This window comes from Dermacentor albipictus, chromosome 9, assembly GCF_038994185.2.
Source record: "Dermacentor albipictus isolate Rhodes 1998 colony chromosome 9, USDA_Dalb.pri_finalv2, whole genome shotgun sequence".
NCBI classification, from domain to species: domain Eukaryota; kingdom Metazoa; phylum Arthropoda; class Arachnida; order Ixodida; family Ixodidae; genus Dermacentor; species Dermacentor albipictus.
In genome coordinates this window covers 2,923,786-2,946,889 of record NC_091829.1, presented here as the reverse complement: position 1 = coordinate 2,946,889, position 23,104 = coordinate 2,923,786, and the positions used below count along the sequence as shown (strand labels likewise).

Here is a 23,104-nt window from a genome sequence, read left to right as displayed (position 1 = left end):
GTTTGACTCATGTTTCAAAAGAGAGGAAGGTAGATGAGAGACAGGCGTGTGAGGCTGGCGATGCTGCGAAATCCTGTCGCATTAGGTGCACGTTTCAGAAGTGGGTGTGGCAGCTTGCTTTTTCTTTTTCACGTGGCCACGCTTTATCTTTGAAGTTAACCTATGGCAGGTGCAAAGTCATCTTACTGCAGGCGAAGCAATTATTCGCCGCAACGGAGTGGACGTGAAAGCTTTTCAGGCTTGATTTCGTACTGTCCATGTAAAGATACCATTGACATAGCATGAAAGCGTATCTTTGGTCGTAGACTCACAAATTAAATAAAGCGCCTTTTTCATCATGAAATTATTTTATTTTTCCAGTTGCGTGATGACACAAAAAGTTTTGAAGCCCCTTCCGTGCAAGAAAATATGTTGGCGATTGTACTTATTTGCATAAGAGGTCCAATTTCAATATGACAAAAGTAAAGTGCCAATTTTACCCACTCTGCTCTCTCTAGGTTTAGCTGCAGTGTTTTGAAAATGTTATAGTAAAAACTTGGTACATGCGATGCCACTGTACACTCTTTAAATAGCTTTGACAGGGTCTTGAATATCCTTGAATTTCTGTCTCTGAGACCTATACGAACCTTGCTTGATGATTGCAAATGATAAATTTTGGATAGCAGTCAGAAAAGTTGCCCAGTCCATGTCAAAATGTTCGTTGATGATGATCCGTTGGGAAAAAGCCCAATTTAAACAGGAAGCATTTAGAATGGATGGTCAACAATTTATGTGTAGAATAATATTGATGGATCTATTTGAAAGCTGCCCACGATCACTTTTCTCGGCAACTGCTAAAGTACTATATTGTATGTTTTTACTATATTTTATGCATGTTAGTTTGCTGTCTTTTTTAGCCTACTATACATTCTGTAAGCGTGTTTGTTTCTGCAAATTTTAAATGTCTAAGCATTTCTATGCCTACCCAATGAGGAAGCCCGTTGGTCTGTCTGTAAAGAAATTAGTGTATAAAGAAACAGTCAATTTGAAACGAAAAAATCATTGGTGTTGGTGAGTTTTGAACCTACGATGCTACGCTCAGACGCCAAGTGTCTTACCAACTAGGCTAAACACCCACGCTTGCAGAAGGCGAATATATTTGAACTATGTGAATGTGTTGTACAGGCGACACAAAGCAAATGTCAGAGGAGAACAGTTTCTATGAAGGCTTTCGTTAAAGCTTTGGTGATGGTGGAATAAAAGACATTTGAGGGCCACATGTAGAACTGACTTGGAGCAGTGTAGACATTAGGAAAATTTCAATTTTGCAAAAATTTAATGCCATGCATGAGATATCCCCGATGTGCTTCGGTGGTTGTGGGATGCGCCTTCCGTTGGGGCATTCTTTCACCATCCGAAATGCCACCGATCTCCACAGATAAGCAGTCAATGTGTTGATAAGGAGTGATGATGGATTATGTGAGTCTCATCATGGTTGATAATGGTTCGACACGGATGGAGAACATGCTAAAGAGCGATAATGGCTTATAATGATCGAAGCAATTCTGGTAAGGTTGATAGGTACCAATAAGCGTTCATAAAGTTTTTATGATGTCCAATAAGGCTGATAAGGACAGATAAGGGTGCATTTACTATTTTCCGACCCTTCCTATGGAAACTGCTTCTTGATATAATGCACACTTTTTAAATCACCGTACTGCTACAACGAACGCTTCGTACCTGGTCATGGTAAAAAGAGGGCACACACGAAGTGCCAAAGCAAGGAAGCGTAACCACTCTGGGCACATGGCAGCGTGCGCCTCACTCCAGTTCAACCCCAACGATGATATGGTCTTCGGGATGAGCAAACAAGTGACCGCATTGCGCCGATTTTGGATGCCGCGAAGAAGGTCACACATTTTCAAGGCACTGCCTACGGGGCGAAGTGTCATGTACAGCGTAAACGGCATGACGCGGGGCATGCGCTGGCCCGTGCGCCGGTACGATATTGGATGCCACGACAATGTCACCCTCATTTTTGGGCAGTTTTCCGTGCGGCACCATGTGCATTATTACGCCTGTTTGAACGATTTGCAATGACCATCTATGTCTTTCCATCATGGGAACAACGGCCACTCAAGCGTTTGTATCAATGCAGCCGGAGTTGGCGAGAATGCTGCACTGGACGCTGCCGGCAAGCATAAGTTGCAAAAAGTCTGCGGTTACTATGATATTATCAGGCGATCACGGGTCAGCGGCTCTTCATTTATGCGTTGGTGATTGCTGATAATGGTTCGCGATGACATTTTACCTTTCGAACATTGCCGTTTTTTTTTCCGCCCTAAGCAACATAGATAACATAATTTTACGGCGCTTGTGTGGCTGGCGCCCAGTCCTAATGCCGAGACCATGATGTCCGAGACCGTCGCAGAATGGTGGCATGTCGCAGTAGTTTCCGAAGTTTTCGATTCCGGCCAACTAGAATGCTTCGCTCTCATGTGCAGAATACATACAGTCATATCCCGCTGGTAGTAAAATATATCGCAAGCTGTCGAACAAAAAGTGGCAGCAGCGCTTGCAATTTCGAAGTGATAAGTGATCACAATTGGGAGCTGTTTTGAAAGATAGAGCTATGTGATGCCAAATTTCGTTCTTTAGACAGACGTTTTTAATGGATGTTTGCAGCTAGATGCGGGAATGCACTGGGAACAAAAATGACACGGAAAATCTGGTTTTGTGACCAAACTGCTGCTGAATTGCAACTGCAGACGCCAGCTTCTGTGCGGTTAATTTTTGAGCATTATTAAGGGTGCGTCCATATGTAACGAACTACTGATATAACGACCACTTTTCACTGAACTATGGAGTTCGTTATGAGCAGGTTTGACTGTATTGGTAATGACACCAGGCTGCATGAACATGAAGTGTCACAAGGCCTGCGTGTACAAAACAACTCCAATGGAGTTCCTGCCTTTCTTCTTTTCTTTTCTTCTTTTTTTTTTGTAGAGCGACTTTATGTGTTGTATGGACACAGTAGTATGCGTAAATAAATAAAAGATCATGATTGAACACTTTGGAAAGCACTTGAAATAGCTTTTGGAAAGAGTAAGGTTATTGCAATGTTATTAGTAATATTTGGTAAGGTTATCTTTTTAATCAGAAAAGCATCTTAAATTCACAGGAACTGCTTGCATCACCATTGTGTGCCCACATTACTTTATGATTCAATGTAATTTGTGCAAAGTGAAATGCAGTAGCAGCAGTTGCTGGAATGGAGCATTGGAAGCTCAAGATGGTAAATTTTTTTCACATACACAAGTCCGTGTGGAATACAGTGAAACCTTGATATTACAAACTTCAGGGGATCGTGGCAAATTGTAAATTGTTTGTTATTCAAGAAGGTCGTTATAGTAAAAGCCCCAAAATTAGACATTTCTCCAATCAGCCTATCAATGTTCACCATATGAGCTGTCCCCGAAAATGTTGCTCTTGGCTCTTGGCCCATGCTTTTGGTATTTCCAGATTCCGCCACCACACAAGACCGCCCCACTGTTTATAAAGTGGTTTATGCAAAGGAGATGCTGACATCGAGGAAAACACCGACAAAGAAGCTCCATTTCCCCTATAAAACATACTGCTTGTTTTTGTTTGTTTGGTTTTCACATTTCTTTCCTTGGACATCGCAACTGTCTTGCTTGAGGCAGATACCTCAACTATTCCAAAGTGCAAACACTGGTAAATGACACTGTCTGGAAAGGGCGAACTTGACTAGGACCTAGGGCTTTACCCTACTGAACCCCAACGTTGTGCCTTGTACAACCCCCTATTTTTTTCTTTTGTTGCTCTTTTTCTTTGCTCTTACAACACGTGTAAATGACACTGTCTGGAAAGGGCGACCATGTGGCATCACAGAGGTTACATTTCTCCGCCCGCATAGCTGGTATGACTGCAAGAAAGAGCTTGAAAGAAGAGGTGTGCACAGAAAGAAGGGTGAAAGAAGGAAGAGATGAGCCTTCGTTGCATGGGCGACACATGTCTGGGAGGAGCGTGCGCTCACAAAGCCTGATGCACCGTTGCCTCCGTAGTAGGGAAAAATGTTATTTTCCAGCATTCCTTTTTTTCTCCGACACCACCTCAAGTTATCCGAACTCATGTGCCACGGCATCTGCTAGCCCACTGTTCGGGCTGCTGTAAAGGATACACAGAAATCAGAATCCCAAATTTGGAATGTTAGTTCGTAGTACTGAGGCATTAACATGACACGGAAACTGAATAACAATCATTATTCTCAAATGGTATTCTGAAGTATACGCCAGCCACACAACACCTCCGGCATCGCGAACATTGATTTGTCCTGGCTCAGTGCATCAACGCGATCCTCCCATCTTCAGTGGTTCCGACGAATACGACGTAGAAGATTCGCTCTCGATATATGAGCAGGCGGGTGCCCACAATAAATGGGACGATGCTGCTAAGCTCAGTTACGTGAACTTATATCTTGCGGATGTCGCTAGCGTGTGGTACCACAACCACGAATCTGAGCTCAGCACATGGCAGATTTCAAGGCGCGCATTATGCAAGTCTCCAGTCGCCCTGAGGTACGGAAGCTCCATGCCAAAGAGCGCTTGTGCAGTGTTAGGAACGGCACGCAGAGGTGCTGACATGCAAAGTTTTCCCAACCAGCTGCAGCAGTGGGGTTGGCGTTTTCTAGAGACTGACCGTCAGTCTCCAGCCGAACGGCGCCACTAGGTCTACTGTGGAGACTTGCTTTGAAAGGACAAGGCGTCATTTCACCGCCTCTTGGTGTTACGATGTCTGCTGCGGCGACTGACTGTGAGGAGGACAATACGCTGAGTCAGCAACTCTTCGTCGCCGGAGTGCCAGGACGAGGGCGGCGAACCAGGCATTGTTAGTGAACTCGCCATCGCCGACCTGGTCTGTCGGGAGCAGGGGAGTTCCTGAGGGAATGTATATGGCAGCACCGTCCCACGCGCCTTTTAAGACACAAGACAATGGAGAACCACGGCAGCCACTCTGTGGGGGGTCAGCTAGGAGATTAAGAGGCGCCTCCTTAGAGCAAGACCCAGTTCTGCAAGGACCGTCTCGCCTTGGTGGGGGCAGTAAAACCTGTGCGGAAGTGTGTGTGTAAGCCCTCACTCTCAAAGGCCGCTCGGATACGATAACTGTGGTCGAACGTTTTCCCTCACCTAGGGATCTAGGGAGGACAAAGTGTATTTAAGGAGCTCCTGCGTGGCTCCTCATTGTACTTTCTCTCGCAGTCATGCTAGACTGATGAACTGCAACTTCCTTATGTTGATACGGTAAATAAACCCATATTCTTCATTTTCGATGAGAACAAGTCTCTCACTTCAACAACGTTCTCAGCGTGGATGAGTTGGATGATGGCATGGGCCAGCTACCATCTAATTCATGCCCAACTACAAACATTACAGCAGCCGTTCCCAGCAACCCGGTGAAAACTTCATCAAGTAGACCTTTGCAAGCGCATCAATCCATCGATGACTGAGTCTGACAAGATCCGTCACGTAATGAAGGGCACCGAAGACGACGCATTCCAAATGCTCCTCTCGAAAAGCCCATGGACCATGGTCGAAGTTGCTGAACTTTGTCAAAGCTACGAAGAACTGAGGAGGCAACGTCTACTCACTCGACGTTCTTCGATCCCCGACACTTACATTACACTGCGCTTTGCCAGCTTCGTCTTTCTCGCCACCAGATGACTCATATTTGCCGTCTACGAGCAACATCATTCCTTCTGCCCGTGATCGTCGCTTGCCATCCCCTCGTCACCACTCACTTTCCCCCATGCGGCGGCTTCCAGCCCCATCGGAGCAAGAAAACTAACTACCGCAGTTCAAGAGGCGAGAACTGCATTCCAGTCGAACCACACAAAGCCTCGCTCTCTTCCGACTAACATAATCGAAGTATCTGTAGAAGGAGTCGTCACACTGGCATTAGTCGACATAGGCGCCGCCGTTTCAGTAGTTACGAAGAACTTTGCCGCATGCTTCGAAAAGTAATGACGCCCTTATCTGCGCTGTCACTCCGGACAGCAAGTTCCCAGTGCATTACCCCTGTTGCCGCATGTACCGCCCGCATCGTCATTCAAGGATACACGTATACAGTCGAGTTTGTCGTCCTCTCAATCTGTTCATACGACATCATCTTGGGGTGGGACTTCCTTTCCGATCATCAGGCCATCATTGATTGTTCTCGCGCCGAAGTTGAATTTTCTCAGCTTCCCAATACCTGTTTACATGACCTTGACGATTTTGGTGACAAACTGGCCGTTACAGAAGGCACCACGATCCCTCCGCACTCTTCTGTGATTGCGAATGCCTGCTCTACTTTCGCCACTGACACTATTGCCCTGTTTGTCCCATCGGACATTTTTGTTCGCCGACGATTTTCCCTTCCCTTCGCTGTCCTAACTGTCAGCGGTGGCTGCACGTGACTGCTCGTTTCCAACGCTAAGGCCATGCCCCTTGTCTTATGTCGTGGCGAGTGCCTTGGACGTCTTCAGCCTGCCGACTCAGTAACCATCTTTGACACACCTCTTGACAACACCTGTTCAGACGTGAACTCGTTGACATTTAGCTTGCCTTGTTCCCAGCCTACGCAAGACGTCTTCCATAGCTCAGTAGATGCCCTCCTGAGCCCTATGCAGTGTTCGCAGCTTATCAGCCTTCTATAGAAATACCAATGTAACATTCGACTGTCAACAAACCCCACTAGGCCGCACATCGACTGTACGTCACGAGATTGACACCGGCACACGTGCACCACTGCACCAGAGGCCTTATTCTGTATCACCCGCGGAGCGCCGCGTCATTGAAAACCAGGTAAGCGAAATGCTTGAGTGTGGAGTGGTTCAACCCTCTAATAGTCCCTGGGCGTCACCTGTAGTCCTGGTTAAGAAAAAAGATGGCTCAATTCGATTTTTCTTCGACTACCGCCCTCTTAATAAGATAACTCGCAAAGACGTCTACCCTATACCAAGCATCGACGATGCTCAGGATTGTTTGCAAGGTGCACAATATTTTTCTTCGCTCGATTTATGCTCAGGCTATTGGCAAGTGCCTATGAATCCTGCCAATCACCTAAATACAGCCTTCATGACCCCAGACGGCCTATATGAATTCAACGTTATGCCGTTTGGGCTTTGCACTGCCCCTGCTATATTCAAACGAATGATGGACAATCTCCTTCATGGGCTAAAATGGAAGACATGCCTGACGAAGACATGTTACCTTGATGATGTCATCATCTTTTCTCCAGATTTTCTCACACATCTGTACCGTCTCGAACAAGTCCTGCAGTGCATCACCGAGGCAGGTCTCCAACTCAACTTGAAGAAATGTCGCTTTAGAGCCAAACAGCTTGCAATACTCGGACACGTCGTATCGAAAGATGGCATACTACCTGATGCTTCCAAACTTCGCGCCATCGCCGAATTCCCGAAATCCACGTCCCTGAAAGAACTTCGGAGCTTTATCAGGCTCTGCTGCTACTTTCGTCGTTTTATCCGGAATTTCGCTTCTATCATTGCTCCCTTCACTCAGCTGCTTCGCGGTGACATGCGACTTACTACTTGGGCCACAGCTTGCGACAATGCTTTTGAAACAATGCGGCGTTTTCTCACTTCGCCTCCCATACTGCGCCATTTTGACCCTATGTACCCCCATGGAAGTCCACACTGACGCCAGCGGCATAGGACATGGTGCCGTGCTTACACAGCGAAAAAGTGGGCATGATGAATACGTAGTAGCCTACGCAAGCCGAACACTAATGAAAGCAGAATCCAACTACTCCTTCATCGAAAAGCAGTGCCTGGCTGTCATCTGGGCCCTTGGAAAATTCCGACCTTACCTGTACGGCCGCCCCTTCGACGTCGTTACAGATCACCAAGCTCTATGTTGGTTATCGACTTTAAAAGGTCCGTCTGGCCGCCTTGTGCGATGGGCTCTACGGTTACAAGACTTCGACATATGCATCATTTACCGGTCTGGCCGTAAACACACCGACGCAGATGCCCTCTATCGGTCGCCCACACCAAGTGACATGACTTGCATTTCAGTCATCGAACCGGCGTTTTTGTCGCCTTTGCACGTCAACATGGCTGCAGAGCAACGCAAAGATCCCTGGATTGCGGCACTTATGGATTGCATTGCTGACACTTCAACAACATGTTCTTCACACGCTATCCGCCGCCAAGCTTCTCATGTTAAGGTGCGGGAAGGTGTTCTCTATCATCGAAATTACGCTTCTTATGGCTGCAAATAGTTATTAGTCGTCCCCCGCCATATGTGCACAGATGTATGCTCCACTCTCCGTTCCGACCCGCAATGCGCCCATGCCGGCCTCTTCAAGACTTACGCCAGGCTTTGCTCTTGCTTTTATTGGCGTAGCAAGTATACCTTTGTGCGAAAGTACATTCGCTCATGCACAGCGTGCCAATGATGCAAGCTTCCTGCCCCTCGTCCTTTTGGTCCTTTGCAGCCCATTCCTTGTCGGTCCCGACCATTCTACCACGTCGGCATCAATCTCTACAGTCCTCTTCCCTGCACATGAGCTGGCAATCGCTGAATTATTGTCGCTGTCGACCACCTCATCTGCTATGCAGAAATCGGCATCGCAAACAACGACAGCCCGCGACATTGCGTCCCTCTTGCATTACTTCATACTGCGTCATGGGGCACCGCGAGAACTTCTGAGTGACAGAGGGCGTGCATTTCTTTCCGAAGTTCTTAATGCCCTTCTGACCGCGTGCCATACCGTCCATCGCACCACTACAGCTTATCATCCGCAAATGAATGGCATAACAGAACGGTTCAATCGTACTTTGGGCGACATGCTATCCATGTACATTACATTGGATCATACTAACTGGGACCTTGTTTTGCCATATGTTACGTACGCCTATAACACCGCTTCCAAGGCCACAACGGGATTTTCGCCATTCTTTCTCTTATATGGCCGTGAACCTACCTGTACGCTTGACACCATTCTCCCCTACTGGCCTGACCTATCAGAGGGCACGCCTCTGTCTGAAGCCTTAAAGTATACTGAGGAATGCCGTCAGCTGGCCCGTTCGTTCACAGCGGAATACCGGAGTCTCCAAAAGTACCGTCACGATGATGACCAACCTCGCTGCACCTACCAGCCGGGCCCACTAGTCTGGCTGTGGATACCTTCAAGCACCTCTGGTCTATCCTCTAAACTCCTCGCTCAATACTATGGTTCCTACCGCGTTGTACAACAGACGATGCCAGTCAACTACGTCGTCAAGCCGCTAACGCCATCTACTGTCTTGAGGCGTCGCGGACGCGAGACAGTGCACGTCTAGAGGCTTAAACCCCCTTACAATCCCCTTGCCCTCGCTTCTTCTTGAGTCGCCAGGAGGTTTCCTTCTTTTCCAAGGGGCAGTTGTAGTGAAGAAGACAGGCGTGCCCTATGTATGGATGCACTATCATCATCGGCCAGCTGACGAAGAGGGGCTCGTGCTCTCGGTGTCCGACGCTCGACTGAGACGGTCGTGTTTCTGATTGCTCAATAAACCGCGTTACAGTTCGTTAATCTGAAAAGTTTGTTAATGTGGCGTTCAAAGTAACAAGGTTTCACTGTAATACTTGCACAAAACGCCATGTTTATTTTGCTTGTGGCTGCTGCATTTTGATAGGAATGAAATGCAAAAGCGCCTGTGTACCATGCATGGGTGCATGTTAAAGAACCCGAGATTGTCAAAATAAATCCGGAGTTTCCGCTATTGTATGACTCATAATCATATTGTTACGAATGATGTTTATTTACAAGGTGAAACGAGGTCCGAGATGGAAGCTACAGGCCAGGCCCAGCCGGCGCAGAGTACCACGAGATCACGCGCGCCCACTCTACTTCCTCTTTCTCTGCCTCAGTCACGCAGTGCTGCGACATTTTCCCCGGGGGCAGATGAAGCTCGCTGAGCGAGTCAAAGGGACCGGTGATGGCACTGCTTGAGTCTGGCCACGTGAACAACTTGCGTCGCACGTGAACGCCGATTACTTGCCGTCACTTTAGCAACGACATAGTTCACATCACTCAAGCGACTGAGTATAACGAATAGTCCGGTGTAAGTGGCGAGAAATTTGCGGTACAATCCCTTTTTGCAAACAGGTGTCCACAACCAAACATAATCACCTGGAGCAAAGCTGACGGGGATATGCCGCGCATCATAGCGAATCTTGCTGTGGCCTTGTGAGGACAACGTCCTAAGATGCGCCAGTCGACGTGCTTCCTCAGCACGACACAGAGTTTGGGCTATGGAAGGATCTTCTTGGCATGATAAAGGTAGAATAGTGTCCAGAAAGCTCTGGGGAGCGCGTGCGTAGAGCAAAAAGAACGGCGCATATCCAGTAACTTCGTGCTTGGCACTATTGTACGCGTATGTTACAAAAGGTAAGACGGCGTCCCAATTCTTGTGGTCAGCAGCGACATACATTGATAACATGTTGGTAAGGGTTCGATTTGTCCGCTCCGTGAGGCCATTGGTTTGCGGGTGGTAAGGAGTGGAATGCCTATATGCAGAACCACAAAGCCGTAAAAGTTCTTCAACGACGTCGGCAGTGAATTGCCGTCCACGGTCACTGATGACAACCCGGGGAGCGCCGTGACGGAGTATGACGTGATGCAACAAAAATGAAGAGACATCTGCTGCAGTGGCAGATGGAAGTGCCGCCATTTCCGTGTAGCGAGTAAGATAATCTACGCATTCTATAATCCAGTGGTAGCCAGCTGACGTCTTTGGGAGCGGACCAAGCAAGTCGATGCCTACTTTTTCAAACGGTAACGTCGGTGGCCTAACTGGTTGTAAATAGCCTGCTGGGGCCGTCGTCGTTTGCTTGTGGCGCTGGCAAAGAGTACAGCTGGCGACATACTGTTTCGTTGTTTTCCAGAGCTTGGGCCAGAAAAATCTCTAAGCAGGTGTAGTGTGTGTGCAAAGCCAAGGTGCCCGGACGTGATATCGTCATGCATGGAACGAAGGACAGCAGGGCGCAGGTTTTTGGGCACAACTAGAAGCAAGGGGGAACCATCAGCCGAGTAATTTTTTTTGTACAGCAAACCATTACGAAAAGTAAACGGTGTTGTTCCTGCTGGCCCACGTGCAGCTGACCGTAGGGATTTCAAGGTAGGGTCGCAACGTTGCTCGCTCTCGAAGGTACGCAGGTCTGGAAAGTCGAATGAGGTGGAAACCAGGTAGTCATCGAAGTCATCGTCCTCAGCTTTAGTGTGCGGCGAAGGGAGACGGGATAGGCAATCAGCATCCATGTGACAGCGTCCGCTCTTGTATTTAACGGAAAAGCTGTACTCTTGAAGGCACAAAGCTCAGCGGGCCAACCGACCAGACGGGTCACGCAGCCCAACCAGCCAACAGAGTGAATGATGATCAGTCACTATCGTGAATGCGCGGCCATGTAGATATGGACGGAACTTCTGAATGGCGAATACGACTGCTAGGCACTCGAGTTAAGTAACGGTGTAGTTTGTCTCCGCTTTTGTAAGTGTCTGACAAGCGTAGGCAATGACATGCTCACGGCCATCGCAGAGCTGAACAAGCACAGCGCCAACACCCGCACCGCTGGCGTCAGTGTGCAGCTCAGTTGACGCCTCCGGATCAAAATGCCACAGTACCGGTCCAGAAGTCAACAAAAATTTCAGCTGTTGAAACGCCGACTCGCAGTCCGCAGTCCACAAGTATGGGGTGTCTGTGAAGGAGAGAAGTAAGGGGGAGAGGCTAGCTGTGCGAAATTCTTCATAAAGCGCCGGAAATATGAGCAAAGGCCCAAAAAGCTTCGCAGATCTTTCACCGTTTGTGGCTGTTGGAAGTCGCAAATTGCTGCTATCTTTTCGGGGTCTGGTCGTATGCCGTCTGTGTCAACCAGAAAGCCTAGTACGAGGGCTTGACGCTCACCGAAATGACATTGCTTCGAGTTTAAAAGAAGGCCAGCTTGCTGGATGCAGTCAAGAACGATCGCCAGGCGCTGATTGTGCTCGTGAAAATTCCGGCCGTAGATAATGACGTCGTCTAAATAGCACATGCAAATTTCCCATTTGAGTCCGCGGAGCACGGTATCCATAAATCGCTCGAATGTCGCTGGAGCGTTGCATAAGCCAGAGGGCATAACGTTGAACTCAAAGAGACCGTCAGGTGTCACGAAGGCAGTCTTCTCCTTGTCTTAGGGGTGCATAGGAATTTGCCAATACCTGACCGTAAATCAACAGAAGAGAAATACGACGCGGAGTGGAGGCAGTCAACGGCGTCATCTATTCGTGGTAGAAGGACACGTCTCTCTTTGTGATGGTGTTTAGGCGGCGATAGCCCACACAGAATCTCCATGAGTTGTCTTTTTTTCTTCACTAGGATCACAGGAGCAGCCCAAGGGCTACATGATTCCTGGATCACTCCTTTCTGTAACATTTCTTCGACCTGCTCGGCGATGACTTTTCTCTCGGAATGTGAAAGGCGGTAGGGCTTCTGACGAATTGGCGTTACAGTGGAATCTCGATGATACGAATCTCACGGGGTCACGAAAAATATTCGTATTAGCTGAAATTCGTATCATCGGAACAATTAAAACTAGCTAAATTTAAGAGTCAGAGGTAAATTCACTCAGGCACACGTACGTAAAAAGCATTTATTTCTTGAAGAAAAAGTATCTAATGTCCTTCTGCTTCTTTTTCTTTGTCAGGTCACTTAGCAGACGTTGTTCAAATCCATAAGAACGCGTGCACGTGTCATCGCTGATTTCATCCGCGGCCATAGCACGCCTCAGAACTTCGAGCGAGTGCAGCGTTTCACCCGGCGGTGGTGGTCCTTCACCGTCGCCCACGTCTAACACAAAGAACGCGGCCCAAGCACAGCAGCTTCTCCGTCGATAGCACGCGGAAAAGGAGGAAAAGCACAGAAGCAACAAGAACGCCACCGCTTCAAACTCTTCGTGCCCAGTCGCGGCCTCCGCGCTGTACGGAGCCGTGTCCACGCCTCCGCACCAAAAGAGAAAGGGAGAAATAGCGTGACGGCACGCTGTTTCCTTTCGCGGCCGTCATGAGCGAGCATGAGCCGACCGCGGCTCATGCTCACGGTCGCGTCCATCTGTGCGCTGGAATCGTGCCAACTGTGGCCTCTCCTCCATGCAGCGGCGCAACCTCTTCCCTTCCTTTGCAACCGGCGCGCCGGTGGAGGGCACAGCTGCGCATAACAACCGTGACGTCACACAGTAGCTGTAGAACGAGCGCGCGCGTCGGCGGTGGCAGCTGCACTGCCACTCCTTCGCCAGACGTCTTGTTGCAGTCAAGTGGGTGTGACGCATGGCTCCGGAGCAGCCAAGTGATTGCTCGCCAAGCACTTCGGGGAAGCGGCAGCGGATGCCGGATTCCGCCAACACCAAACGCCAGAAGAACAAGGAGCGAATGCGCATGCGACTACTGAACATGTCACCAGATGCGAAAGCAAGGAAGGCAGAACGGAAACGCCAACAGCAACTGATTAGATCGCCGGGTATCAAAGGCAGGGAAGCAGAACGAAAGCGGCAGCAGCGACAGGCGATATTGCCGAACACCAAAGCGAGTGAATTGGAGCGCAGACGGCAGCAGTGACTGGCCATTTCACTGAACAGTAAAGCCAGAAAAGCGGAGCGCAGACGGCAGCAGCGTCTGGCTTTCGCCAAGCACTTCTTTAGAATTTCCAGTGTCTTCGGTAATTTTCGTATGAACCGACGCGGGTCGGAAACTGATTCGTAACAGCCGTTCTTTAGCACGTTGCAAAGTAATGGGGCTCGGCCGGGACCAAAGAAAAATTCGTATCATGCAGAAATTTGTATTAGCCGTGATCGTATCATTGAGATTCCACTGTACTTGCCCTGTATGGATGCCGTGTTGCATACAAGACGCCGGTGGTTTATGGGATGCTCGTGTGCCGTGAGTAAAATCAAACACTGTGGCGTAGCGAGCGAGCACAGCTTCCAGCAGACACAGGTGGGTGGCTCCCGCAGCGGTGTCCAGTAGCCAGCCTGACCTCCGTGATTGCTGTCTGGTCCGCCGCAGGTGGGGTCGTCATTGCCTTCTCTGGAATCGGCCATGTCCTTTGCTTGTGGTCGTAAACCGGCCAAGCACCTACTCCGTCGGACAGTTGGTAGAGCTGGGTCGTCCAGGATCGTCCAAGATTTACCCGCACCTCCACCAAAGATGTTATGAATGATGTTTATTTACAAGGTGAAACGAGGTCCGAGATGGAAGCTACAGGCTAGGCCCAGCCGGCGCAGAGTACCACGAGATCACGTGCGCCCACTCTACTTCCTCTTTCTCTGCCTCAGTCACGCAGTGCTGCGACAATATCAAGGTTCTTGTAATGGTTACTGTTATCATCATCAGCGCCACAGGGTGGCAGGTGGTGCCCTCATTGTTGTGTATATGTATTCAAAATTAAAGGAAACAGTTTGTTTTCGGCCATCGCTCATAAGTTAACTGAGTTGCCCCGGCGAACTTGACTAGGACGTTGGGCTTTACCCTACTGAACCCCCCAACGTTTTGCCTTGTACAATCCCGTAATTTTTTTTCTTTTGTTGCTCTTTTTGTTTGCTTTTAAAGCGGCGCTTGTTGATGCTACATACTTTTAGGTAGCTACACAAATTGGATTAAGTCTGCTGCCGCATGCATTTGCTATCCAGTGTGCATTGCAGCAAGTGTTGCTAAAATTTCTTGTGGGGCAGCTTCAAAATGGCACGAGTGCCAAGCCAAGAAATACCCGACTGTTGCATGCTGACTACTCATTCAAAGTGGCACCTGACAGGGGTAAATTTGTTGATAAATGCGAACAGACTAGGGCATCCTGCGCTGTCTTTGTTGTGTGCACCTTACTGCAAACTCCTCCTTGTTGCTTACAGCGGAGTGGGCGCAAGAAGCACCACGAGAGCGAAGCGTCTGGCAGTAAATTGGAGAAGAAAAAGAAGAAGGCCAAGTCATCCAAGGGAACAGCCACTCTGCTGCAGCAGGACATGCCTAAGGACAAACGGGAGTACGAAGAGACGCCAGGAATCACCACACCGTCCAAGGAGCCCGGTTTCAGCGCCGCCCAGACGCCTATGACGCCCAGCATGCCACCGGTCAGTGCCTTATTCTCCAAACCTTATTATCTGAGTGACCGATCACACATTCAGCAACAGAGCATGACTGCGTCCTTTAATTTCAAGGAAAGAGCACTCGCATGCGCGCATGCACACACACACCACCGATATGACAGCATTCCACTTTCAACCTATCTTTTTTTTTAAACATAATTGAGAGTGCTGCAATCCAGAGGCACAAGGACTTAGCAGTGTTGTTTACCATATTATGGGCTTCCTTCAGAGCATGAAAAAAAAAAAAAACATGTGGGGGAACTATGTTAAAGATAGTGTCACGAAAAAAACTTTGAGCGTTTCTGAAAATTCTCTACAGCCTTTTGAGTACTGTTACCTTCTGGTAGTTCGAACTTTGGGAGAGCTGCATAATTGTTCCAAGTTAGTGGGAGTCTAAAATAATATGTTCACCAGCAAATTAATGTCTTTCCTTGTAACTTGTAACTTGAACAGGAGTTGACTGTGCTCCAACAGCTGAATGATTGCAGCTTTCTGTGGAACAGTCATTGCATGGCGCTTCCCTTGCTTTACCTTGGCTTTTATCGGTGCTGGCGTCAATGATGAAGTGGGCACATTTGATACTGCTGGACGATATTGAGTGATAAAAATTCATAACAAGACAACAAAGTCTCCTGTGACTGCATTGCTATTTGATTGCAAATGAACAAATGCTGGACATTTGAAACATACATGACAAACTACCATATTTACACGATTGTAAGTCGACCCCTTTTTTTAAATTTGAAAGTCTGAAGTTGGGGGGTCGACTTACAATCGAAACCAAAACATGGCCCTGCCAAAAAACGCGATACCAACAAGAGCTACAACGTAGTTACAATTTTATGTTTGCTCTATGGCCCTACCCGTATCTTTTTGCTATCCCGCGTGTTTGTTCGCTTTTCAGAAGGGTTTTTCAACATTTTTGAGAGTCTTACAGTGCATGCAACACTCACGGGGGGGTGTCGATAGTTGATGAAAGCGCCACTGTTCCCATTTGCGGCGGCACCCTCAGAACGGCAGTGCTTGCGGGGGGTATCGGTAGTTCATGGAAGAGCAGACACCGCTCGCAGGTTTCTCTTTCTCTGTTTTATTAAAGGCATTGGAATTGGTTTGACCAACTTTTTGATGTGTTCTACTTGACTGCCGGCTACATGGTACTTCTATGCTTCCCCAGTCGTCATGAGTGCTGCAGGCCCACTAATCGTTCAGCACTCGTTCACAGCAGCGTTCAAGGGGGCTGCCATCCTTTACGCCGAAGAAACAAATCACTGCGCAGCGGGCCACAATTTCGATGTTTCTAAATGGGTGGTGCGAGAGTGGCGACTGCAGCAAAGCGAAATTTTCACCCTGTGACGGGAAGTGACAAATTTCCTACGTGCCGAAGTCTTGACACTTTCCGGAGCTGTAGGCTAAGCAAGCGGCGTACGTCGCTGAAATGCGTGATCGGTCCCTGCCATTGAAGTGTGACGTGGTCATGAAACAAGCCCGGACCTTCGCCTTAATTTTAAGGTTCTGCTCCGCCGTGAGTACGAGTGGCTGGCGGCAGAAGACTGCGAAATTACGCCAACCGGACCTGTCAAAAGAGCCTCCGTGATGGCTGCGTGTGGTTGGGTGCATTTGGCGTGGGCTGCGGTTCTGCAAGATGTCCTGGTGCAGTCGTTTGCCAAATTTGAAATTTCACTGGACCACGACGCGCTGTGGGACCGCAGCAACGATGACGATGGCAGCACTAGTGAAGATGAGTAGTCGAGTGACCATATCAGCTACTAATAAATTTTCGTTATCGAATGCGCCCTCAGGTATGCTCTTTCTTTTCTTTTTTTTTTTCCCGGTCAAGCGATATGGGGGGGGGGGGGGTTCGACGTTGTGGGAGATATGGAGTTCTCCTCCGTTCTCTTGGGACAAAGGAACGACAACACAGTAGTGCAAACAATCACAAGGGCATTTATTGCACCTTTCATGCATCAATGCCTGCTAGCCGAGTTGCTATCCACAAAACATGCCGATGGGCGTGCGACAAATCTAGAAGTCCGACTTACCGCGATCGCATAGCGAGCGAATGTGTTCGCCCTATGCTGGATCCCAACGCCTGGTCGTTCGCGTGTACGGTCACGCGAATCGTGGCACGTTCGAAGGCGGCCACGCGAGGCGGTCTCGCAGAAGCATAGGTCGGCGCGCGCGCGCGGCACGGCACGTTCGTGCCGCTTGCTGTCTCGAACCCAAAAGAGCGAGCGCCTTGTCCTCCGGCGCCCAATTAGCCCCGCCTGTCGGCGGCGTTAGCAGTGCAACACTCGCGCCATCTCTCGCACTGCGCCCCAACCACATTGACCGCCGCGGGCATCACGCAGGCCACGCGGCAAAGCCGCACTACAGGAGGCGCGCTTTGCGGGAAAAACATCGGGACGCGCGAGTCGCGCATCCCCACAACTTACAATCGTGTAAATACGGTACACACGCAGCCTTTACAACTTTGTTGCTTGGCTTGGCTTATCTTGGATTGGATTGCCTGACCCCTGACTGACTTCCTCATAAAAGACGTTCCTTTCTGCTGGGGCTCTGAAAAAGCGTCTCCTTTCTCGCAGCTCATCACGCTGCTCACCACACCTCCTGCTATTGTCCATTTTGATGCCTCTGCTCTGTCTGAAATCCGCACTGATGCCTGTCTCTACGGCATTGGCGTAATTACCCGCCGTAGTTGCTCAGTGGCTATGGTGTTGGGCTGCTGGGCACGAGGTCACGGGATCGAATCCCGGCCACAGCGGCCGCATTTCGATGGGGGCGAAATGCGAAAACACCCGTGTACTTAGATTTAGGTGCACGTTAAAGAACCCCAGGTGGTCTAAATTTCCGGAGTCTCCCACTACGGCGTGCCTCATAATCAGAAAGTGGTTTTGGCACGTAAAGCCCCATAATTTAATTTTTTTTTAATCGGCGTAATTTTACCCCAATGCCAATGTGGGCACAACCGCGTTATCGCCTACGCCAGCTGCCTCCTCTCTCCCGTCGTGCGCAATCACTCCATTACCGAGCGCAAGTGTTTCGCCCTCATTTGGGCAGTAGGCAAGTTCCGACCCTACATATATGGTCGACCATTTACAGTTTCAATCGATCACCATGCCCTTCCTTAGCTTTTTTCCCTCAAGGATTCCACCAGACGCCATGGTAGCTGGGCCCTACGGCTGCAGGAATACACATACACTGTGGTCTACAAGTCTTGTCGTCTACATCAGGACGCTGACTGCCTGTCTCGTCGTCCCGTCAATGCCCCAGATGGTTTAGTGGATGTCGCACTGATCTACGTTCTTTCGCTCTCTGCCTTGAAAGACATTGGCACTGAAAGACGCGATGAATCGTTACGCCCCATTATCGAACACCTGCTCTCTGCTCCGTCTGGCCCATCCCTTCACATGTTTGTGCTACAAAATGGCATTCTGCATCACCGCAACATGCACGCAGACGAGCGTGAGCTCCTAACTGTCATTCTATCTCATTTTCAACAGATTGTACTCCAGGAACTGCACGGCATTACCACCGCTGGACACCTTGGCGTCACTTGGATATAAAACCGAATTCAGCGACGGTTCTTCTGGTTCCGTCTCAAACGCTCTGTCTGGCGCTATGTTGCTGTGTTTGAGTCGTGTCAACACCGGAAAAGATCAGCTGTGCATCCTATTGGTCTGCAGCAGCCTTTGTATTGACACGTGATCTCGTTTATTTTTTACGGGTGAGCGCTTTTACCGTTTAAGAAATGTTATCGGTCAGCACAGGACACGTGTACATGTATTGGAAGTTTCTAGAATGTTATCGACGCTTCTATCTGCTGGCTGTTATCGCCGAACCTTGTGTAATCTGATCGCATGCATACGCGACGCGAATGGTGTAGAACTTTGTGGAAGGCACATGGGTCCCAGCGATTACTCCGGAACATTCGATGACTGATCTATAAAAGTCGATGCGCTTGACTTGCTGATCACATTTTCGACGATCGCCGACTGTGTTCGCCGTTTTCATTTAGCATTGAGTGTAGCCTGTTTTTCTGGGCACAGGATCGCCCAATAAAGTTAGTTTCGTCATTCACAGTTTTCTTGCTGTGTCCTCAATCGTCACTACTACGTGACATCTGGTGGAGGTGCTGCACCCAAGCATTTTGCAAGACAAATGGTTTCACGGAGCACCTGAACAAGACCCTCGCCGACATGCTAGCAATGTATGTCGACGTCGAACACAAGACCTGGGATGCCGTCCTGCCATACGTAACCTTCGCTTACAATGCGGCGGTGGAAGAAACAACACAGATCGTGCCGTTCAAGCTGGTTTACGGCAGGAATCCGATGACTACTCTTGACACCATGCTGCCGCACGTCTGCAACGAAGAGAATCTTGACGTCGCCACCTATCTCCAGCGCGCCGAAGGAGCCCGACAGCTCACCTGCCTGCGGATCAAGAATCAGCAGAGGACTGATAGCCAACACTACAACCTTCAACGACGCTACGTCGAGTACCAGCCCGGCGCCCGTGTTTGAGTTTGGACCCCTATATGCCGACGAGGACTGAGCGAGAAGCTTTTACGCCTCTGTTTTGGACCATACAAGATCATCCGACGCATTGGTGCACTCGACTATAAGGTCACTCCAGACGGCATTTCGCTATCACAGCGGCGCCGCTAACGACCTGAAGTAGTTCATGTTGTGTGACTTAAGCCGTTCTACCAATGCTAATGAACTTTGGGGACGTCGCGTAGCCGAGCTTCGGACTTCTTTTTGATGTACTTCTTCGGACTTCTTTTGAGCTGATGTATGGCACTTTCACATCGATGTTTCCCCCCCCCCCCTTATGTAATGTCCCCAAAGGGACCCTTAAGGGAATAATAAATGATGATGATGATGATGATGATGACTGTGTCACCTTAGACTTTGTTTCTTTGTTTACAAGTTTCCTTTTTTGTTTCACCTCCCGTCATGTTTGTAGCATCGGCACGATGCCTTTTGAGAGCGGGGCATTGACACGTGAACTCGTTTATCCTTTATGAGTGAGTGCTTTTACCGTCTAACAAATGTTATCACTCAGCACAGGACGCATCGACATGTATCAGAAGTTTGTAGAATGCTATTGATGCTTCTATCCACTGTCTGTTATCGCCAAACCTTGTGTAATCTGATTGCATGCATGCACAACCCGAATGGCATAGAACATTATGGAAGGCACGTGGGTCCCGGCGATTACTCTGGAACATTCGACGCCTGATCTACAAAAGCCGACACGCTTGACTCCCTGATCAAATTTTTGCCGATTGCCGACTGTGTTCGCCGTTTTTGTTGAGCATTGAGTGTAGCCTGCTTTTCTGGGCACAGGTTCGCCCAATAAAGTTAGTTTCGTCGTTCACAGTTTTTTTGCTGTGTCCTCAAGCATCTCTATCACGTGACAGTATATATTGACTGACCCTTTTTTTCTTTTTTTCGTTGGCGTTATCTTCTTGGACCATTCCCTATATCAAATGATGGAAATAGGGGGATTGCCGTCGCTACGGACTATACAACCCACTATGCCATTACTAGAGCCCTGCCGGCCAGTTGTGCTACAGACATGGCTGACTTCTTGCTTCACGATGTTACTTTACACCGCAGTGCACCTCGTTAACTTCTCACCGATCGCAGAAGATACTTTCTTGCTAAGGTCATAGACGACGTACTTCGATCATGTGCTACTAAACACAAGCTTACTGCCGCTTATGATCCTCAAACTAACAGTTTTACCGAACGCCTGAACCCCACATTGACTGACATGCTAGCAATGTATGTTTCCTCCGATTATTGTGACTGGGACACTGCTCTACCATTTGTGACGTTCGCTTACAATTTCTCGCGCCACGACACTGCTGGCTACTCGCCTTTCTATCTACTCTTCGGCCGTGAACCAACTTTGCCTTTCGGGACTCTCCTTTCAACCACACTCGACTTGCCGACAGAGTACAGTCGGGATGTTATAGCCACAGTGACCCAAGCACGCCAGGTTGCCCGTATCCGTCTTTCTGCTTCACAGACACGCCAGAAGTGCCATTACAACCAGCGGCATCACGACGTGGAGTACGAAACAGGTGCTCTTGTGCTAGTTTGGTCTCCAACTCGGCGTGTTGGTCTTTCGGAAAACCGCATCCTTCGCCAAGTGATCGCTGTCGCATGTGAAGTGTCTCCACTGGATGGCACCATGCCTTCACCTCTCTCTGACATCATCCACATGAGCCGTCTCAAACCGTACCGCACCAATAAGCTGCTTTTTCCGATGGGGGTGATGTCACAGTCTGTAATATGTGAAGAAGAGGATGCGGATGGTTGCCTTGGAGATGACGAAGAAGAGTTTAGTGTTATCGCTGCTCTATGCTTGTTGGCTCTGCCATTGAAAGCCATCTGTGAATAGACGTATGCTTCTTCCTTCCTGTAACAATTTATTGTATTCTTTTTATTCAGACGCTCTTAATTTCTAACTTCTTTTTCTATTTATTTTTTCCACTGTCTCCTCGTGCTTTCTTGTCCTCTTCTGCTCTTTCTTCTTCCTCTTTCTTTCTCCATTGGCTTGTGACACGTACATAACGCAGCGCATGCAGTGCCGCTGCCATAGATTGAGAGATATCATCATCATCATCATCATTATCATTTATTGCCCCTAAAGGCCCCTGTTGGGGTATTACATAAGGGGGGAGCATACATAAGAAAAAGAAACGTACAAACAGTCATGACTGAAGTAAGAAACAATAATAATAAACATTCAGAAGGGCTGTCTTTGCATTGATACCTAATGATGGAAGCATTACTAGGAATGAACTAAATCCATGCATAGGTCGAATAAATTACTCGCTGCTTCGTGATAAAATTAAGAAGATAAATTTCTCTGACGTACTCACTGCAGACAACAATACCGAATGTGACAAGCTACTGAAAACCCTCTCCCGTGTCATCTCTGAATGCACAACAACCAATCATCACAGGTACGAGCAGCCGTTGTGTCCATGGATGACTAAGACTATATTAAGTGCCATTAAGGAAAGAGACACTTGGTATCAGAAGTGGAAACAGCAAAGACATAATATGTACTATTTACAGCAGTTTCGTAGCTCCCGCAATTTTGTCGTTGCAATCATTCGTATAAGGAAAAGAGAGTTTAACGCGCAACTGATCCGTAAGGCTCAGGGTAATTCTAGAAAGATGTGGGACATTTTTAACAACGTAATTAGTGCACCTGTGAAAAGGCACATTGCTCCTGACCCGGATTGACAGCAAAAAAGTTGATGAGTTTAACACATACTTTACCAACGTTGGGCCAGTTCTAGCTGACAGTATAACTCATCAGACATGTGATGTTAATTACCCGTTATTGTGCTGCGCATTTTGCCTTAAACCAATAGAAGATACTCTAGTACAAAATATATTAACCTATATGAATGCTAACAAGGCGGCTGGTCACGATGGCATTACTGTCAAAGTTTTAAAAGATAACGTTGACCTCCTCTGCCCTGTTCTTACAACCATATTCAATCTTAATATCGCACGCGGTACATACCCTGAAGCTCTAAAGATTGCTAAAGTATCTCCTATATATAAGTTGTGGGGACCCCTTTTGGGACCCCTGTCTCCTGTTCACGCGCGACTTGGGCCATTCGGCCGCGCGATCGCTGGGGACCCGCAGTGCCAAGCCTTATTTTGGATAGCGTACATTCCCCGTGGCCGCGGGCGCCGGCGCGACGCGGAGCCTGCTGCTTGCGCGCGCGGCTCACGTTACGCCGCGCGCCGCGCGTAAGAACAGTGCCTGAGGAGCGGGCCCCTCTCGCCCTCTCTTCGGTTTCTCTCTCCTTCAGCATCGGAGGTGCGCGGGCGCTTTCGCCCGGACAGATTGACTTTCGGTGCTCTTGGCTGTCGGACGTGCGGACCCTCTTGGTCCCGCGCCCCTCTGAGCAAGGC

The 23,104-nt window shown here is 48.7% G+C and overlaps 1 protein-coding gene across 5 annotated transcripts in view; it reads left to right on the top strand.

Moving 5' to 3' along the window:
• The window catches only part of g (adaptor-related protein complex 3, delta 1 subunit-like garnet), a 354,723-nt gene that overhangs the window by 276,778 nt on the left and 54,841 nt on the right, over nucleotides 1–23,104 (top strand). For all 5 annotated transcript variants that reach the window (XM_070524729.1, XM_065441037.2, XM_065441036.2 and 2 more), the window contains one exon: nucleotides 14,919–15,137. In XM_070524729.1, the coding sequence (XP_070380830.1) occupies nucleotides 14,919–15,137 (219 nt within the window). The remainder of the gene's footprint in view (nucleotides 1–14,918; nucleotides 15,138–23,104) is intronic.